The sequence below is a fragment of the Candoia aspera genome, chromosome 2 (assembly GCF_035149785.1).
Source record: "Candoia aspera isolate rCanAsp1 chromosome 2, rCanAsp1.hap2, whole genome shotgun sequence".
Taxonomy (NCBI): domain Eukaryota; kingdom Metazoa; phylum Chordata; class Lepidosauria; order Squamata; family Boidae; genus Candoia; species Candoia aspera.
This window is the reverse complement of record NC_086154.1, coordinates 139,970,669-139,992,341: the sequence shown is the minus strand read 5'-3', so window position 1 is coordinate 139,992,341 and position 21,673 is coordinate 139,970,669. Positions and strand designations below refer to the sequence as shown.

Here is a 21,673-nt window from a genome sequence, read left to right as displayed (position 1 = left end):
ATTCTTTAGTGTTCCCCTTTTTTGGTATGGGGATATAAGTTGATTTTTTCCAGTCTGATGGCCATTCCTGTGTTTTCCAGATTTGCTGGCATATAGCATGCATTACCTTGACAGCATCATCTTGCAAGATTTTGAACAGTTCAGCTGGGATGCCGTCGTCTCCTGCTGCCTTGTTATTAGCAATGCTTCTTAAGGCCCACTCAACCTCACTCTTCAGGATGTCTGGCTCTAGCTCAATGACCACACCGTCAAAGCTATCCCCGATATTGTTATCCTTCCTATACAGGTCTTCTGTATATTCTTGCCACCTTTTCTTGATCTCTTCTTCTTCTGTTAGGTCCTTGCCATCTTTGTTTTTGATCATACCCATTTTTGCCTGGAATTTACCTCCAATGTTTCTAATTTCCTAGAAGAGGTCTCTTGTCCTTCCTATTCTATTGTCTTCTTCCACTTCCGCGCATTGCTTGTTTAAAAATAATTCCTTATCTCTTCTGGCTAACTTCTGGAATTTTGCATTTAATTGGGCATATCTCCCCCTATCACTGTTGCCTTTTGCTTTCCTTCTTTCTTGGGCTACTTCTAGTGTCTCAGCAGACAGCCATTTTGCCTTCTTGGTTTTCTCTTTCTTTGGGATGTATTTTGTTGCCGCCTCCTGAACAATGTTGCGAACTTCTGTCCAGAGTTCTTCCGGGACCCTATCTACTAAGTCCAGTCCCTTAAATCTATTCTTCACCTCCACTGCATATTCCTTAGGAATATTAGTGAGCTCATATCTAGCTGATCTGTGGGTCTTCCCTAATCTCTTTAGTCTGACCCTAAATTGTGCAAGAAGAAGTTCGTGATCTGAACTACAGTCAGCTCCAGGTCTTGTTTTTACCGACTGTATAGATGTCCGCCACCTTTGGCTGCAAAGGATGTAGTCAATCTGATTTCGGTGTTGTCCATCTGGTGAAGTCCATGTATAAAGCCGTCTCTTAGGTTGTTGGACTCAGCCTGTTATGCTAGTTCATTGCCGTGCCATTTCTCTATTCCACAAAAACTATCTGCTAGGTTTGAAACAGTTACATGTCATGTGCTACTATATCCAGTTCTTTTGGGAATCAGCAGTAGATTGGTGGCTGAGAAAAAGCTGACTGGGGACCAGAGGACAGAGTACATGCCCACATCAGCCTGAAATGACCAATACTTTTTTTTTAATCCCATTCACTGTTGGTCTTTGCTTGTAATGCTTGAGTGGAGAAATGGAACAATTTTTTACACATCTTGCAGTTGTCCTTGGATGCTATCAGCTTAAGAGGGAAAATAGCTAAGTCTGTAAGCTTGTTTCAACCAAGGGCTGAGATGAAGGCAAAATCATGGGGATCCAACAGAAAAAAATTGCCAGGATATGTTTGTACCATGGTTAAGTTCAAAGGGGAAAAGGCCCTCAGATAAGTGTTGTCTGCAATTCAGTAGGGAACAGAAGCATACCCAGATCCATCAGTTTCCAAATCTATCATGCATTTGCCCCTAGTTTGTATTTTATTTGACAGCACAGATGCAAGATAATGGATGACTGGATTAATACATCATAGTATGTTATTTACTGTTTACAAATCACCATAGCTGGGTTCACAGAACGCACTAAGCCCATGCAACAAATGACATCATAAACTGCTTCAGAATTGATGCCACACCACAACATTCTTATTACATTAGCTACATTCAGCAGCTGACCTGATTTATTTCTGACTCAGCTGTGATTAAAGGGGGAAGAGCAACCTTACAGTTTGAAACAAACATTGTATGGGAAATGATGAGCTGGTCACCTCCAAAATACTGCATTTTCTTGACTTTTGTTCTATGATTGCAACTTTTGCTGCACCCTTTAAAGCAAAGTCATCTGGATTTTTTTCTGCTTACAAATTCCAACACAGGGTGTTGTGAATTTGAAAGCCCACTTCATTAATGTGGTACAGTATGATACTAATTTGACTCTGATTGTTTTTCATGGTTTTCCCCTTAGTTTTCCTCTTATATTTCGTAACTTTCTAATCTCAGCTGAAGCCTTTTTTTTCTAAGCAGCTGGTGACCAAAACACTTGGTTTAGCAAAATCTCAAAGCCTCTCAAAATCAATAGGAAATTGCCTAGAAATTCTTCAAAGAAACTTAATTTGAAAGCCCACTTCATAAATGTAGTACAGTATGATACTAATTATTAACACTATGGCTCTGGGAATTCTTTAGATACAATAATTTTGAACTCTTTTTTCTCCCTCAGCAACCATTACAACAGGAATGTATCCTTCCTTTTATTGCAAACAAGGATCAAATATAAAAAATGAATTTGAAATAATTATGTTTTAATACTTATTCTGAGTGTTTATTGCTTCAGATCTGAGGGCAAAGCAGTGCTTTAGGGTAAGCAGGGTAGCAAACAAAGCACCAGCCTCAAACTCCTTAAAGCAGCTATGTTTTTCTCCTGGGATCACACCACTGCATCTTCCAGAAGAGGAACTATTTTAAGACAATCAATTTCAAAAAGAGGAAGTGCTGGGTCTCTGTTTTTCTCAGAAAACCCGTTCTCCACCTCTGTATACTATATTGCTATTGATCAACAAGAATAGAATTGTAGCTTGGACATTCAGATGATGGTTATTGTCTATAATCAACAGCTGACTGCTTTATGAACTACTTCTGCGAGGAAGAGACCTGTTAAGGGATGTTAGGGGTTGTTGTTCGGCACAGTCTGGAGGACCACAGGCTTCCAGTGTTAATAAAACCATCCCCTTGCGAACCTATAGAAAACAAGCTTGAATTTTTAGTCCAGTTGCTATTTGAAAAAACTAAATTGCAAATCCCAGTTTTCACCAGTACATTCTGGGCTGACCTAGCGCTGGAGAACAAGCCTAAAGGCTGCTAGTGGGTTCCCAGGTGTCCTCCTCAGGCCCTTAGAAAACTGAGGCACACCCCTATCACAGTGTATGAGCATCGTTTTTGGAGCAGGTGTTGAAAGGAAGGCAGAAGTCTGTAGAATGAATGGGTTTTGTCTTTCCCTTACATGCAATTGGGACAATGTTCCTTGAAAAACTGAGGCATTTTGCCTCAGGAGCTGAATGACCCCTTGAGCCTTATAAGGACAAGGCTTAGTGCAGGCAGGCCAGCATTCCTGGCATTCTCCGGGGCTGCATAGGCAAATTCCTGTCCCAGGGGCACAGAAGGCCTGTGCTCTTGGCTGAGTATCCCTGGACAAAGACGGTGGTGTAGGGCTGCTAAGAAGCAGACCTCTCTTTAGACAAAGAGCCCACTGTCCTTTCAGCTTTGGAAAGCTGTGGTCCAGCAAATGCCTGTCCCTCAGGTTCAGGGGGGGAGGAAGACATACAAGTGGTGCAACATATTCCAGAATCCAGCTCAAAGATGAGGTGTCATTTAAGCACATGAAAATTCAAACAGCAACATCAGAATATTGCTAGCAAAATACACACATGCCCAGTTCACTCTTAAAATCAAACAGCTAAACTGAAAGGGCCAATTAACCCAACAGTTTCTTCTCAGGAGGAGGGGAAGGTAAGGAAAGCTTTTTCTCCACTCAGAGACAGAGGCCCCAAATATTTTATTCTTTCTAGATCCAGAGGACGGCACTCCAATAAACTCAATAGCTGAATGTCCTCCTTATGTACTTTACTGGAGTTGAAAATTTGTTGGGCCAGAACAGTGGCCTGCATACATACACACACACACACACACAGACACGCCTATCAGATTGTGTGTGTGTGTGTGTGTGTAAAATATAATAATATATATACAAAATAAAGCTGAGCAGAACTGGTTGAGTATATCCCATGGGCATCCTAATGCAGCCTTTCTCAACATGGGTCTTTCCACATGTTTTGGTCTCATGTGAGCTTATTCAACTGTCAGATTGGTTTTTGTTGTGACCAAAGGTCCCAAACAACTTGGGACCAGGATATCTGCTAGATTGTTTTTCCTGTTACAGGTAGTCCTCGTTTAGTGACCACAGTTGGGACCAGCAGCTGTGTCCTTAAGTGAAGCATTTGTAAGTGGGAAATCACACAACTGGGATTGTGCTTTCCTTTTCCCTACTCCCCCGCCCTTTGAAATGTTCACCCCAGTGCTGGGATAATTAGCAAGAAGGGAATTAATGTTTGTACTGACATTCATTGGAGAGGAAGGGATTACAAGAGAGTAAGCAGGCCCACAATGGGGAATGCACATTGAAAGCAATGTGCTGGCACTGGCAGCCCCAAGTGTGCTATGTAAACAGCCCAGTATATTCCCCATTGTGTGCCTGCTTACTCTCTTGTAATCCCTTCCTCTCCAATTCTCCACTCTGCAGGGATGTGGGGGGAGAAAAACAAGTGATTTCTGTAAGCAATCTCTCCTGTGCTTGACCAGCTTCCCCTCCCCCTCCCCAAGGGTCCTTGGACCACACTTTAAGAAACACGTACCTATAGAATCCAGTGCTTCCCTAACTACAGGTAGTCCTCCTTGCTTAACTACATTTGTTCAGCGACAGTTTGAACTTACAACGGTGCTGACTGGTCATATGATTGTGACCTTCCCTGCCAGCTTCCCACAAGCAAAGTCAATGAGGAATCCGGCAAGAAGTCGGAAGTTGGAATCATGTGAGGTCCTTGCTTAATGATTTGTGTGGTCCTTGCTTAACAATGGCAACCGGGATCATGTGATGTCACACTTTACAACTGCATCACTTAGCAATAGAAAATGGTCCCAGTTACCACTGTTAAGCAAGGACTACCTGTATAATACAAAGTGATACAAGCATATATTTGTTTTGGTAAAGTATGAATTTGTGCTTTAGAATCATCACTCTACTCCATCCCTCATTACAGAGATCTATCAAACATTCTACACATCTATGCACAGGTATTCCTCATTTACCAACCACAATTGGGACTGACAACTCCATCACTAAGCGATGCAGTCATAAAGTGAAATATCATGTGCCCAACTTATGACAGCAGCTCCAGCTGCAGTTGTTAGCGAATCACTGAAGGTTAAGTGTCATCACGTGACTGCAGTTTGCAATTTCCTTCCCCATTGTCTTTGCTTGTCAGAAGCTGGCTGTGAAGGCTGCAAATGGTGATCATGTGACCACGGGACACTGTGACTGTCATAAATGTGTGCCGGTTGCCAAACGCCTGAATTGAAATCATGTGACTTCAGGAACACCATGACAGCTGCAACTTCAAGGACTGGTCGTAAATTTCGATTTTCAGCACCGTTGTAATTTTGAATGGTCCCTGAAGAAGTGGTCAGTAAGCAAGGACTACCTGTATTCATATAATGGATCTGTAGGAATATGTGGATGATGCATATGTCGGTAAGTATGTGATCCATTTTACTGCCTTCTTATTCGTTCTAAAGGGGAGCTGTGGAAAAGGGATTCACATCTCTGACATGTTGATTGGTAAGCAGGCCAAACGAAGCTTTAAGTGATCCACATCATGACCACTGCAGGAAATCTGAAGTGTACATCCCTTTAAGTTCAGGATAAAGAGCTCCCGTCTTCTCCGAGAAAAGTTGGTAGAAGGAGCCACATCAAGGAATAAGTGGAATATTGTCAGTCCAGCTCCAGCACCGTTTACAGAAGATGCTTGTTCATGAGTGTGGAGAGATTAAAGATGGTAATGATTAGGCACTTGGAAATGTTGGGTAAAGCCTTGCTCATGTCTGCAAAGAGAAGGCTGTGAGGAGAGTCAACATGACCTGAAAATCCCTAACCAGTGACAGTGTGGGCAATATTTGAATAAAAGAGAAAGAAAGAAAAAAAAGGGCATCATTTCAGATGTTTTCCCGCCCAGCTTCAGGCCTCCAAAAAACGTGATTGCACTGTTCTGTACATTACCTATATACTTTCATCTCCACAAAATTCTTCAGTATGCTTATCTAGGGCCCCCATCTTGGCATCTTTCAGATTCTCTCATCTCCTACTAATCTTATAATTTGACTGACCACACAATCTTACAGTATGCATGTTGCTGAGGATTAAGCCCCAAAGGCACAGAGGCAAATTTCAAAAGAAAATTAGTGAGATTAATGGATTAGTTTAGTAGTCATTAATGCAAAGGTAGACTACTGTCTTCTAACAGGGCCTATGCTTAATATATTTGGGAAGATTAAGCATCATATTGAGTAGAGTAATATGTGAGTTTAGGTTCTGGAATTTCTGGAAGTACTAACCAGGTCCTGTCCTGCTTAGCTTTCTAAGATCATCCAGGGTCTGCTACATACTGCCACTCAACTGGGCAGATTTAGGTGACCTATATTCAAATATCCACTCAGTTGACTTCACCAAAACAATTCTTCATAAGGATCCTGAATTTTGTACCATGGGCTCTGTACCAGCTTTATAAAATATTTGTGTACTGTAACCGTGAAACCTAGGGACGCCGTGGCGCTGCGGGTTAAAGCGCTGAGCTGTTGAGCTTGCCGATTGGAAGGTCGGTGGTTTGAGTCCGCGTGACGGGGTGAGCTCCCGTTGCTAGTCCCAGCTCCTGCCAACCTAGCAGTTCGAAAACATGCCAATGTGAGTAGATTAATAGGTACCGCTTCGGCAGGCAGATAACGGTGTTCTGTTCAGTCATGCCGGCCACAGGACCAGGGAGGTGTCTACGGACAAACGCTGGCTCTTTGGCTTTGAAATGGAGATGAGCACCGCCCCCTAGAGTCGGACACGACTGGACTTAATGTCAAGGGAAACCTTTACCTTTATTTAACCATGAAACCAGCAGCCATCTCTTGTTTCGTACAGAAGCTGACTATCCTGAGCATTTGGGTGGCAGAGTGGGTCATGAATAGGATAAAACAAGAAATGAAAATTGAGTGTGGGAAAGATGAGTGTAGAGCCATTGCTACCATTAGTGAATATCAGCTTGGAGCAGCTTTTTCACATGCTTTTTGGTAACCACACCTTGCTGCCACTTGTTTCACAAAATTCTAGCTCCAGAATCGAGGAAGTTTCAAACATCAGCCAGAGAATTATTAGGTGTGAATTGATACAACTTTTAATAAGACATATATATTTACATGTGCACACTATGGAGTGTAAATGCTTGACACCATGTGTTTCTTTGAATGTGACTGGCTACTGCTCCCCATCTACAACAGCAGATATCTCCATTTGTAATTGGATAATCAGTTTTACTTTCCTCTTTTAACCAAAAGTTTCAGGATGGAACTATGCTTATACAATTCTGCTACTGAAGTTCATCGTAAATCAAGCTTCTTCCTCTTTTCAACATTTAATAGTTTCAAGTTTATTGAATGTGGGATAGGCCATTACATCCATTAACATCAAAACAAACAATAGCCCCACACCTACCTTTTTTACATAACTTAGTCAAGTCTTAACAATATTATTACACTTTTATGCAGCAATTTGATTCCCCCAATGCTGACAATAAGGCTAACCTAGGATCTAGTGCAACATCTTGGTTATTTATTTTCACTCTTACAATAAAAACTTTTTGCCAAACCTTTGTATTTTGTACATGGATGCTAGACAATTTATAAATCAGGTATGGAAGATAAGGAGTAATTTTTCAATGTCAGTCTGTATTCAACAATGTTGGCAAATAATCCTATTGGGGAAACTGATAGGGAAAAAAGAGGAAGAAGGCTTAGTATGGCTGAAGATGAGAGAAAATGTTTTAAATGAGCAGCTTGGTGTAGCTTTATTATGTGCAAGGTGGTGCCAACATACATACTCCTAGTACCCAATGGTCAGACATTAATTTGAAAAGGACCACAGAGCATTGTATTATTCTGTACTACTGTTTATTACTAGATACAAATATTAGGAAGTTTAATTGTATAATAACAGAATTAAAGTAATTCTACTATGTACTTAAAGGGACGTGGTGGTGCTGCGGGTTAAACCGCTGAGCTGCCGATCGGAAGGTTGGCGGTTCGAAACCGCGCGGCGGGGTGAGCTCCCGTTGTTAATCCCAGCTCCTGCTCACCTAGCAGTTCGAAAACATGCAAATGTGAGTAGATCAATAGGTACCGCTTCGGCGGGAAGGTAACGGCGTTCCGAGTCGTCATGCTGGCCACATGACCCGGAAGTGTCTATGACAACGCCGACTCTAAGGCTTAGAAACGGAGATGAGCACCGCCCCCTAGAGTCGGACACGACTGGACTTTACGCCGAGGGAAACCTTTACCTTTACTTTACTATGTACTTAAATGTAAAATAAAAATAGTTTTAAAAACTTTAAATGTAGCTTTTGTGCAAGTACAAATAAAACTACATTCTGTGACACAGCATCATTAAAATTGGATGGATCATGTTTTTTTTCTTCACCTAACAGTTGAGAGATTAATCTAATGGGCAAAATAAAGGGTAATGAGATACATTCCCAATCAGAAAATGCCCACAAGGGTATTTGCTGGTATCTACTTTCCATGTTTACTGTAGGCATAGTTTATATTCAAGGCTTTAATTGCTTAGCAAGCTTTGCAGAATATTCTGTTACTTAGCTCCTTCAAGGTCCAGTTTCAAACTGCCATACCATGGCAAGAAATTGTCACTGCAGAGTTCTTATACCTCCTAGTGTCCAAAGTATACATCAGCTCTTACAGCTCCTTAATCTCCTAATAAATATTTGGAACTGAGAGGGAATATTCAACAAATCATATAAAGCAGATTTCCAGCCACTTTGTTGGATTAACAGATCTAACTAAGCAGTCTAACCAAGGATTTGGGCTCTTTCAGAAAAAAACACATTTGTAAAATCTGAGCAGGACATTATCAGTATGATAATGGGTAATTGTAGGTAAGCTTTAATTGTGGGTAAGCTTAATTCTGCTTATAGAGTAGTTAGTGCTTAGTATAATTTACCAGCCTTGATCTTATTCTGCTAAAAGATACCCCCTTCCAACCAGTGTAGCATTTCCATATGACAGGGCTATGAAAATACTCTATTAAATCAGAGTATAAGGTAAATCGCATTGCAGGTAACAGAGAGCAGAACAGACTTTGATTCTTTGACCTTTTTAAATGGCTGCGTTTATTTAAGAATAACACATTACAAAATAAAATTACTTGCAGAAAAACATAGAAAAAAGGTGACCCGAGACTGGTATAAAAAACACAGAGAGACATCAAAAAAGGTACAAACTTGTCTAGGAAGAGCACATATTAGGGAAAGGTAATGGGAAATTTGTACAAAACTATTGTTTACACATACAGAATATATAAAATGTTCCCTGTTTGATGGCAAAAACACAAGAGGGCATTTACTTTAATCCTTTAGAAGTATAAAAAAAAAAAGATACATCAAGAGGTATATGTGACATGTGAACTTAAGTCCAAGCTTTTGGGCCTGAATCCTGGCTGCATTCCATTTCTGTTGGCTGACAGCAGATACAGAGACCAATCTAGCTGCTATACAACTTCCATTTAAATATGGATTCCACTGAAACAAATGCAAGATTGGCTAGACAGAAATTGTTTGTGGAGGACTGAAGAAAGTCTTCAGTATGACCTGAGAAGGTAGCATCCTCTCATACTGGACAAAAGAAACTGTGAACTCATCAGTGATACATGGGGTGTCATAGGCTCTCTGAAAAACCTGCTTCTCCATAGTTAAAGCCTATGCCAGCAGGATCTCTTACTGGTTACATACAAAAGCCGGAGAGATTCAACATCAGCCTCCCCCAATCTAGTGCCCATGTATATTTGACTACAGCTTCCATTAACTAGATCAGATGGGGCTGATGGAAGTTGTAGTCCGAAGCATCTGCTGGTAGCTGCATAAAAATAGGACTGAGGAAGAAAACTCTCTTTAGGGCGTTCTACAACTCATTAATTGCTGTTGAGAAACAGAGGAGGGAGGGGCATATGAGTGAATAAAGCAACTTTTCAATACAGCTTTTTAAAAAACAAACGTACAGAAAAAAAGCCGCAAAACTCACATATTTGTTCATTGGTGATTACTGGGAAAGGCATATAAATATATATATATATATATATTTATATATTTATAGTATAAAACTGCTTACTAATAATTAAAGTTTTAAAACAAGTTATATTGTACCTTAATTCTACAAAGAGCTGAAAGATCAACTATTCCATCCTCTGTCAAACGAACATCCACTGACATTACCGCTTAGTTTGCTATAAATCTTATTTTTATTGAGAATGTAATGCACCAACTCTTCAAAATTTTAGTTTTTTATGAAATTCAGTTTCTGATCACATAGCAAGAATATGGTTAAGAAAAAAATGCTGGCTTTCAAAGGGGATAATCCCAGTCATCTGAATGCAGTGATCTAGGCCACAAAGGTGTCTAACTTTTCTTTCTCAGGTTCAAAACCCACCACAGCAGGTTTAAGGGAGGCAGTGAAGAATAAGGGCACCCAGGGCGGAATGCCTCTGCCCACAAATGCCTCGCTTTCCTTTAGGATAAACGGCTAGTCCTGAATATGTAGTCAGAGGATGGTTAATGACTCATTCGCTGTGACAAAATAAACACTGAATGCCAAAATAAAAGCATCAGTAAAGGATTGTTCATTTTCCACTGGGCAGCCCTACTACAGAACTGAAGGGGTCATTGCCATGGTGTAAAGTACAGCAAGTGGTTACTTTTCATGTGCTGGTATCTATTATCCTTTCATTCTCAAGGAATTCCATTTCTCTCTAATAGTTTAAGAGCAAAAGGGAGTCTAAGTTGTTACAACTGCTGTGGGAATCATCTGGTTATTAACAGCAGGTTATAGGAAGTAGAAAACAGACAAACATGCATATGTCTGGAAAGCCTGGGCCAAGTAGGTTTCCCAAGACACATAACCCTGCATGTTTTACATCAAATAATTAGCTGCAGCAATTGTGAGGTGGAGAACCCATATTTACTTAGTGCTATGACGTCAATCCTTCTCTAGGTCCTGACAGTTCCGAAAAAAGGTTCCAAGTGCTTCCCTGAACCCAAGGCCCTAGCAGCTGAACACTGGCAGGTCTCAAGTTCTTCGCAGAAGCTGGCCATTTTGAGAAAGGCAGAAATCCCTTTAAAGAAAAAAAAAAAGCTGCACTTCCCTGAATCTCCAAATGTCCCTTGTAAAAAACAGGGTTTCAAAATATAAAAAAAAAGTGTGTGCTTCGAAAAGGCTGTACGGCACACTGGTCCAAGAAATAGATTTTTCTTTTTAAAGATACCAAATGCAATGTACAGAGTCTTGTCAGTGGAGAAACCCATGCAGTCCACTTGGAGATGGCCAAGAAGAGTAAAGCTGGGGTTTTCAGTCTCTGAAGTGTCTTACTTGGCATGAAATCACAGCAGTTTACGGTGGAGGATCTCCCAGACCATTCGTTTCCGGAAGTAAGGCATGTGTTGCTTTAACAGTAAGAAATCAGTAATATCAATATTTTTGTAACATTACCAGGGCTTTCATTTTTAATGCAGGCTGACATAATATTCCTGTCCCTCCCCACTTGCCTAAACACAAAACCAAGATTAATCTAGCCAGCGCTTCTTCATTAAAAACTTACTGTTTTTGAAGTTGTATTTACAAACTCAAGCTCCAAATTCCGACAACCTGTGTTCCCAATGAAAACAAAGGGGTGCAGGACATATTTAAAATGGATGGAAGTATTCTCTGCCCTAAAAATCAGTTCCCAGATTTCCTGTACAAGCCACGTTGTTCATGCAATGTGCTGTTCTTGTGCCATGCCTCTTACCTGATTGCTCAGATTCAACAGGAATTAAGTTAACAATATAATAAAAACACCTCTTGAATTCACAGCTGGTCCAGAGGCACTGACTGCCTCTAAAAGTCCTGAACTATTAATACTATCAGAATGTGTTTCACCTAAATCTACATCAACTTTTATAAACCAAGACAGATTATCACTAAGGTGGATATTAGTTGTCTTCAAGAACTCTGGTATAAGGAGCTAGAATATCCTAAACTAGTAAATCAGTATAAAGGTTTTTTTTTTTAAAGTATAACCTTAAAAAGAGATTAATTCAACTACATTTTCTCGATGTGTTCTGGACTCATCAAAGAATGTTCAAACAGGACTGGTTACCAATCCCTTATGTAGGAATTGTATTAGGGATGAGAGAACTAAATCCATAAGATATCTGCTTGTTCAATTAATACTCCATTTTGGTTAGATATTCACAAAATTCTTATTATGATATTATAAAGATTATTATAGTTTAAAGATGTGAATGTGATTTTGAATTATATTCTAAAAGTTTGAAATTTATCATTATATGAAAATTACGGATTTACTGTTCATGGAAAATTAACATTGGAAACACATTTTAGACTTACAATTATTTCATGTGGTCAAGGTTTAATAACTAGTCTTAAGGATATTTTTTTTATATCCATAGTGAAACCTCAGTTTAATGAACTAATTCCATTAAATGGAGAACTTGTATGTTAAGGGGGGATTGCAAGGGGGGTTGCAAGAGATACTACTTACATCAATTATGTAATTACACAAATAGGGATTTAAAGGAAATTCTGATTTAGCAGTCATTCCCACCCAAAAATGATCCATTAAGTCAAGCTTTTACTGGTGTTTTTTGTCTGTGTTTTGTTTCCTTCCTTGTTTTAAAGCAAAAGTTAAAAAATAATAATCCTAATTAAAAACCAAGCTGCATCATTCAGATCATAAAAGTCAGCATTCTGCCAATACAGGGCAAACTTACTTGAGTGAAGTTGATTGGTTTGTCTTTGGTAATGCAGTCAGCATATTTACAGGCAAACATCCCACAATCACTGCCATTCATTTGTTGGGGGATCTCCTTTAAAAGACAAGCAAACCCATCTCTCTTTATTTTCTTGACAAGAACTTCATGTTGGCTTTATCCAATACTACTGTTATAAAGTGCATACAGCAGGTGAAAGTTTTAAGCTCTCAATGGAAGAACACAGGATAATTCAAAGAACTACTATTAAAGGACTTACTATTTTAACCAAGACAGAGGCATCAAAAGCAGTAAAGCTTCAACTTGGCAAATAAGGCAAAGTATAAGGTAGATGTATGAGCAGCTCCACAATTATCTCCAACCACAACTGAGCTCTGGCTCAAGTAATTACAGTTGGCTGCAGAAGCTACTGCAGGTATTTATGGCTGTGTCCTGCTCCCACTTGCCATATATTCTTCTTCATTCCAATTTCCCTTCTTTGTTCGATGATTTGCCTTTTTGCCTGGCTTTTTCAGTTATAGGGGGGAGCAACAAGGGCCAGAAAGGGAAAACAAGAAGCCCCATGAGAAGTAAAGGGCTGTTGGAAAGCAATTCTTTCCTAAGATAGCAGAGCAAGGAGAGTGTTAAGTGTTTTTGCATCAGCTGTATTCTGTAGTAAGTGTTGAAAAAGGGAGTTGCTACAAGCATTCAGATTTCAGTTGATCAGAAGCCTTCAAAATTGGCTCCAAATTTGGAATTGAGAGAGCAAGAAATGGTACTCTCACAAAATGGCTGCCACAGTGGGCATAGCCAGTCACAGATTTCCTAGCTCGCCTTGGGGAAACTAAGCAGAGACTATGACAGTTACCTAAACCAAAGCATACTTCAAGCCTAGGAAACAGTAAAGGTGTGAGAAAGAAGCTCAGATTAACTCCTCCCTAACTCATTAGAGTATTAAGAGGGAGAGAAAGCTCAGTGAAACTTTCAAGATTCTACTACTGTAACCTCTATCAATAAAGTATAGTTCCAGTCAAACTTGTGGAGTTTTGTTTCCTGACTTGGCCTATCTCAAAGGGCTGACCATATCTACATGTCTGTCAGTATTATTCTCATTATTTTCTTCAAGTTCATATATTGTTGTTAAATATCTACATTTGCTACAGTCAGGACTGAAAGATAAGAGAACTGTCTTCTACCTGTAAGTGACTTCTTAAACTAGGGAAGTGCATATAAGCTAGGATTGATAACATGAACAATTCAGTCTTATACAGTCAGCCATATAAAACCAACGAACCTGGCTTCTTTTACACAGGAGCATCCATCCATTGGTATCAAATTCCTTGCGCTTTTTATCAAGGCTTTCCTGCTTTAAGTACTGCCTGTAGAGATTGGAAAACAACACAAATATTTTAGCACATAACAAAATATATGAAACGCTTTTAATTAATGTTGCATTTTAAGAATTACAACTTAGCAAAAAATATTCAGTTACATCAAGACGGTCAGAGCTGTTAATGTGTCGACAAATCCCTTTTATTAAAGGATGCATGACAAGAGAGTTTTTGACCTCTTGCTTCCCTCAGCAGAGAGAGCTGTCCTGCTCTTCCATCCCCAGCCAGAAAGCCCCTTGCCAATTGAGTTGCACCAGGAAATGTACTCTTTGTCCTATAACTGCATGCATATTGCAGTTCCCAAATAATTTTGACTCCCTGCCCTAACTTTGAATCCCAAGTCAATTGAGAACTGTTACTACACATGTGGTGAGGTTTCAAGACAGACTAAAACTTTTAGTGAGGAAAATACAGAAAAGCGCAAGATGAGATTCCTTTTCTAAACACACAAGACAGCTCTATTGCCTGTTTTTACCCAGTCAGCCAATATACTCTAAGGCTACACATACAGTACTCTGAACGTGACTCAGAAGAAGTGCTTTGTGCAAGTTCAGCATCAATTCAGTAAAACAACCCCCACACCCCACAATGCCAATGTTCTAACAAACCCTCTCCTTAAAGTTAAGGCCATTCCTAAAGCCATGGCGCCTGTTTTCAAGCTCCCTTTAATAAACAGCAGAAACCACAGCGCTCTTACTCAAGCAAGGTGTGACGGGTATCTTTCAAATCACTGCCAAACAACCCAGAGCCCCAATATACTTGCACTAGTATGTACACACATTTAAGGATTTTCTTGTCTGGGGAAAGGATGAACTACTTACTATTTGTTTCAATTATCTTTATGTGGAAATTTCTAGCACTCTCGGGGCTAGTTCACAAAAGCTGTATTTTGTCTTTGCACCATGTATTATCTATTCCACCTGCCTTAAGTAGCTGCAATTTTTTTTATTTCAAGCAGTGACTTATAAGGTTCAGTTTCATTCTCTGATATAGATTTGGACTAAACAACAGCTAATGGGATAAATATCACAGCACACACAGATATCCTAAATGTTAAAACAAAACATATTAAACCAGGCAGCTTGCTATGAGCTCTCATTTTAATGATTCCACACTGACTGCCCCAGAAAGAAATGTCCTAACTGCCCAGCATACGGCAACATTCTGGTTACTCAGTTAGCTATAAAGAATTAAGTTTAAAGTAGTGATCCAATATATTTTCTTCCTCCAAGTATGTCTACACACTACCTCTTCTTGGCTAGGTACGTAAGTCCAATCTTACTTATACGATTTTATTATGCTTTCTCCTGTTGGAGGAAAGACCTGCTTGTTGCTATAGTTTCATTAAAACACTGCTTTTCCAAAGTTATGTTACCAAGTCATTGTGGCAGATTATCCTCTTAAACAGAGATGAGCTATCCACAGTCCCTAAACCCATGTTTGCAGCTTCAAAACAACCTCAGATCATGCTACTGTGACAGTTTTTAAATGCAAGGCACAAAAACGCAAAAAGGACTCAAGGTTTAACTGTTCCCATTCCACCCAAAAATACAGAAAAGCTGAAAAAAATTGCCAGCACTCACTAACATCACTACTTCCTACAGCTTTGGAGGATGGAAAGATAAAAAAAAATGAAATAAAAAAGTGAAGCTCCCAACTGCTTACATTTCTAAATAGGCAGGTGTAATAAAAGTGAAAGGCAATTTTTCAATGAAATAAGAATAGATTCAAGAAAATAATTTAGAAAAAAATAGAATGGATTCAAATAAATGTTCTTGATATTTGATTTTAATCTGATATTAATTTCCAGCGCCTAGTTCTCCAATTGGACTCCAACAATCCTATTAGACTTTTTTTTAAAACAAAAACAAAAATAATGGCTTGCGTAGTGAAATGGTAGTAAAATCTCCTTTGAGCTAAGCTCAGCTACTGCTGACTTCATAGACACATCCATGTAGTTTTCTCAGAACTTATGCAAAAGTTTGCCACTGCCTTCTCCTGAGATGTTTTTTCATTTACTCATCCTAACGTACAGTCCGGGAATTTGTTAGTGGCCTTCTATCCGAGTATTAAGTAGGTTTAAACTGCTTAGCTTCCAAACCCAAACAAGGGTTTTGACCAGGATGCTGCCCTCTGCCAGTAACCAATGACTACATAAGAATATTTTAATTTGTACTGAAATACAATCACTAGTCAAAACAAACTTTAAATTGAGAACCAGCTGAGAATTACCTACCACTTACAAAAAAAAAAAAGAGAACATTTTCTGATGGATGTGAAGGGCATGAGCACTCTACAGGTACGAAGGAAGGTGCTGTGCACGTGCCAAAGTGTTTCAGGTACTTTCTTCAACCTTACATTTTAAACGTATCTCTCTCACACACAAGTTAGAAAGGATCATGAAAAAGGAACAGTACCTTTTGAATGCTTCATTTTTCACTACTTCTAAAGCAATATGTGTTGATACTTTAAGGCAAACCCCTTTCTTCTTCAGAGTTGCCACTCCTACTCCCCCAATTTAAAATATATTAATGGTGTAATTAATCAAGATCCAAGTGACACAACTAGCAAGTGTGAAAATATATGAATCAGCTAAGATCATAATCCTTCTATCACATCACCAGCTATTCTGACAACACTCTGTAGAACCTTCGGTGGAAGAAGAAGGCTAAGCTATCCCAGCTATCTAAAATCCTTCAATAATCGTAATCTGACACTTATGCTGAATTGGATTAATGAGTTTGCCTTAACTAGTTTTTCAAACAGGATATACAACTTATAGAATTAAACCACAGATCTACGACACCATAAATTTCTTCCTTTTCTAAAAAGGGGCAAACAAACCATTCAAAACTCACCAAAAATCAGGAAGCTCTAAAGATTGAAAGCATGAAAGGGTCACTAACCATGAATAGGACCTCTGTCCCCTGTTCCCGGTGTGATCCTCCCACTGCACTCAACCAATTAAAGCCTCCTGAAAGGAAATAGAAAGGGAAAAACAGTTACCGCAACAGTCAGCTGAAAGCTGAGTCCCCATTGTGTTATTCTAGCTGTGCCACTAGTAAACTGGACAAAACTGAAGACTTCCCATTCTTACTACCAGTAAGATTAAACTGGTAGAAAAGCTGTAACCACAACATTATTCTCAGGGCAACCATCAAATTATCTAACAAACAAAAAGCTTAATCCAACCTATATTTCTAAATACATCATTGAGCCAATTATCTCTTTCACTTAACCATTACTTTGTACTACTGCCTGCTTCCAATTCCAGACAAGAACTAGCAACGTAGTTTGCCATGGCAATACTTACGTTGGTGACTAGACAACCCGTGACCCTTTGGGTCATCATTTCAGAGATATTTCCCTATCAGTTTCCTCAATACCTTCAACAGTGGAAGAGCTTCTAATGTACTGCCTTCAACAGTGGAAATGTTCTTAAAAATTCAGGGAGATATTCAGAAATGTATCTGCCTTGAAAATAGCCCATGTCATTCATAGTGAACTGTATAACACAGTCAAACATCAGGAGCTGACCACAGGAAATTTTTTATGACATTTTGTATTATGTCATAAAATGTTTTATGATCATTTTTATGCCATAAAATCTTTTATAAAATTTGCCAAATTTCAATTCCATGGAAGTCATAGGTCCCAGATTTTGGACACATTCTGTAAGTTAGCCCATTTGAGGTACCTTGGTTCAAACACTGTTGGCCTATGATGCACCATTTTGCCCAGTTAAAGGTTACAAACAGAGTTTGTAACAAACACTACACAAGAGTTTTAGTAGTATATAAATTTCTTACACTGAGTGAGCTTACTATGATAAATTTGTTATAAAACACAGGAAATTGTTCAATGTATAAATTTACAAAGCCACCATTCTAAAACAATAAACAAATCAACTAATGCCATCTTTCCAATTGGAAAGGTGCAGACCATAAACTTATTGCCACTGCTGATTCTGTAAGTTGAAGTCCACACATCCAGAAGCTGCCAAGATTGAGTAACTCTGCTTTACAATGAGCTCTCAGATGAAAGAGCTGAAAGCTGAAGTAAAATTGTAAGCACAGTTGCAGTCATGTGATTTTTCCACATAGCGACTGAGTTGCCGGTCCCAACTGGGGTCGCTAAACAACGACTACACGTAATCTACTGGCAGAGAAATCCTATGGTGTAAGGGAGAGGAAGAATCACCAATTTTTAAGTCTTTTTTTCTCCTACCTCCCTATGGAATATTTTCCTACCACCAACACCAATGAGTTTCACTAAGCTCCATAAGTAGTTTCTGGCCTTTGCTTTAATTTTTGTCAGGAATAATAGATCATAATATCTTGAAGATCCACTTCCTGCCCTAACACATTGCCTGACATACCCATATTATTGGGTCCACGGGTGCAGCAACTGTGGTAGAGCTTGCTGTTACTGCTGAAGCAGGAAGGTCTCATCTCCAGCCCACCCTAGTCACCTGTAAAAAGGTGTTTTGAAGCTGGTAAGACATATTTATATGTTTAGACTACGCCTGCCTTTTTAAGCTCCTTCACACAGTTAAGGAGTAGAAATGCTTTAAATGAATAAATGTGTACAGTCTCCAAATTTTCTTCTGTACTGCAGATCGATCCAAGGTTCAGAAAATGTTTTTTTCCTGAATATTAAATGCAAATAAGTAGATTTCTAAGACTGCACTGGTATACAAGCATAGTCAAGAATAACTCTCATTACATTCAGTGTACTTAGAAAAATTAAAAATATTTGGTTAAATTCCAGCAAGATATACTCCCTATGGCGCTGACCCTAGCAAAGCTTTTCTTATGTCATTTTGATTTTTGCAACCTGCACACTTACGTTAATTGCTAAAACTGTTTCTTTCATTTTCTTAACTAATTTTATTTTAGAGTATTCCTCTAGCATTAATACTTATGTATATACCCTGTTCATGTTTTTTAAATGTGCTACTTGTAGAAATGGTAACTTCCTTAAGCTAACATTAATAGACTATATAATCAAGACAGCTAATTTAAAGAGGCCAAACAAAATCTAGAAAAGACCGGAGCAAACAAGTATGTTCTAATTCTTGGTGGAAAGCTTCCACAGTGAAAGCTGGCCTAATTTCCATCAGAAGATTGTTCATCTGGTGGATGCTTTTACAGGGAATGCTGGTCTTGGCCTCACAGCCAGATGAGTATCAGATAGTCATGATATATTGAGCAGGGCCTCCTCAGTAGAATACCATGACTACGTAGGTATGTAAGAAAGCAAGCAGTTCCTCAAACAACTTGGTCACAAACTGATCAATCAATGCCACCTGGGAAATGTCTTAAGAGCCTTTAGCAAAAGTTTTATGAGAAACCTAGCTCTGGTACTCTGCACCAGCTACACGCTGAAATCTCCTCTCAAGGGAAGCCTCACAGAAAACATATTACAGTGACGTCCTATCTACCAGTGTTTGAATATGGTGGCAAGGTATTCCTGTCAGGAAAAGTTACAATTGTCACATCGGGTTCCTTTGGACATCAGAGATACTTTGGCTTTCATTGACACAGATTAACCTACAGTGTTAACGATAGTGGAACATGTGCTCCTGCAGATGAAGGGCAACCCATGGATGAGCATTAATTTAGCATTACTATGTTGCTAAATAAGTAAGCTTCTAGCAAAAAGAGTATTCTTCATTATTAATCCAATTTTAGTTTCTTGGTTTATTTACCAATGTGAACCATTTCTGTGCATTGTATCCATTGTGAGTGTTAAGATGAATTTCATGAATATTTTTGTTTTATTGATATGCACTGTTAATAACATTTTTTTTACTAATTTACTTTTGGATGCTTCTAGATCTTATATCATAGCTCACCTTTTAAAGGACTTAATCTGTAAATGATGGCAAGTATTTCAGACAGCACTGCTAGTAAAATGAGACTCTGAAAACATACAGGAATACATGGAAATCTATCTACTTATAAGCAAACATCCCATTTTATTTCATCCTGAAAAGTCTGCTTAAAATGTGTTGTAATATGCACCAATGATACCCATACTCCCCCCTTCACAGACGCACACATTTTCTGTGAATATAAATACTATTAAGATGAGGCCATAAAAATCTCAATAATTCTGTAATGTGAACAATGCCCTTGCTAGATTTTTGGATCCTTTGGCCATTTAATGTTAGAAATAAAAAATGTTTAATAATGTTAAAGATTAAAAAATATATAGACCAACTTATATTTAGCTAGTTTTTTTGGAAATGGCCATGTAATTTATTAAACTAAACAGAATGGTCTAACATCAAAGAAAGATCATAACAGAAAATAGAATTTATTCTCCTAAGTGTGTTCTAACTGAGCTTTTCCCAACACAGAGGACCTTGAAACGCTTCACTGAAACAACAGATAAACAATTTAAACAATACATTATTTGAACTTTAATAAAATGTAAATTATCCTAAAAATTATATTACAAAGAACAACAAATTAAAAATCAAACAAAATATACACCAAATCAATAATAGCTTTTGATGTCTTTAAAATTAGAACTTGTTGCTAATTTGTTAATACCAAAGAAGGGACAATGGGTCAGGTTTGATGCATCATTCTTGACTCATTTTAGAAAAGCTTCATGCTCAGGCATTATACATCTTTTAATTCTGTATTACAACACCTTTGCCCAAATCTGTAAAGCGATCAGTACACTTTCCAGATGGAAAAGCCATTTAAGAATGAATTAACCTGAATGTTGCTCTCAAAAGTTCAAATCTGCCATTATGTTCAGATACAGGAGCCTCCCCCACAAATCTTAAGGGGCTTATTATCAAATATATAATCTCTTTTTATAATTGGCTAATATATTACATTCTTCTTGTTTTATTTTTATTTTTCTACTCTCAGATAACTTTCATATAGCCTTCTGAACTTTTTAATGAAAAGTCAGGATAAAAATATAGTGCATTTAAGACTGCAACCTCAACAATATAAAGAAGGATACAGAATTTTCAGCACTTGGGAGATTCATGCCCTAAACCCTTCTTCTAAAATACTTATAAGAACTTTTTAACAACCCTATCCTGGATTTTATATTTATATTGCTATTTAAGAATACTGTTTTTATCATATTTTAACCTGTATTTGTTTTAGTTTTACTGTAAACCACCCAGAGTCACTCTTGAGAGAGATGGGTGGTGATGAAATTTGAAATATATATATAGGAGCACACATGTTTTTAGCTGTCTCTTTGGAAAATACCCTGAAAGTTCAGCTATTTCCAGGTGTTATAACAGCAACAACCACTTGGCATGAAAATTGCTTCTATCAATCCTAAGATCATGAGGAAAACATGAACATTTTTAATGTAACAGAGATACTCACAAGAGTATCTTGCAAGCTTCACTGTTAGCTCCACCCATTGAATCGTAGTAGGTGATGGTTTTTTTCCTGAAGTCAGTAACCTAAACAAGGCAAAAATTTTGCATTAAGATGTTGGCATAGTCTTACCCTGAAGTATGTACTTTCTAGGATGCTTTTGGCACATTTTGGGTACCTCAGGAAAAATTGGGAAAGTGTTTCAGAAGCAGGCAAATGGGAAAGTAAAGATGACAAAAAGAGAAGCCATCATAAAGAA

At 38.5% G+C, this 21,673-nt stretch overlaps 2 protein-coding genes across 3 annotated transcripts in view; both read right to left on the bottom strand.

Annotated features, from left to right (window-relative positions):
- Window positions 1–492: 492 nt before the first annotated feature.
- The window catches only part of ASB8 (ankyrin repeat and SOCS box containing 8), a 107,105-nt gene continuing 85,924 nt past the window's right edge, over window positions 493–21,673 (bottom strand). Inside the window, exon 5 of the transcript XR_010067239.1 lies at window positions 493–502. The gene's annotated coding sequence lies outside the window, so the exon portion shown is untranslated. The remainder of the gene's footprint in view (window positions 503–21,673) is intronic.
- The window catches only part of SENP1 (SUMO specific peptidase 1), a 31,227-nt gene continuing 18,569 nt past the window's right edge, over window positions 9,016–21,673 (bottom strand). Inside the window, exons 15-18 of one of the 2 annotated variants that reach the window (XM_063293894.1) lie at window positions 21,421–21,500; window positions 13,957–14,041; window positions 12,684–12,779; window positions 9,016–11,354 (exon numbers count right to left, since the gene is read on the bottom strand). In XM_063293894.1, coding sequence (XP_063149964.1) covers window positions 11,292–11,354; window positions 12,684–12,779; window positions 13,957–14,041; window positions 21,421–21,500 — 324 coding nt within the window. In that variant the 3' untranslated portion in view covers window positions 9,016–11,291. Of the gene's footprint in view, window positions 11,355–12,683; window positions 12,780–13,956; window positions 14,042–16,959; window positions 17,028–21,420; window positions 21,501–21,673 lie in introns of those variants that run through there. The other variant, XR_010067238.1, reaches the window with a different exon arrangement.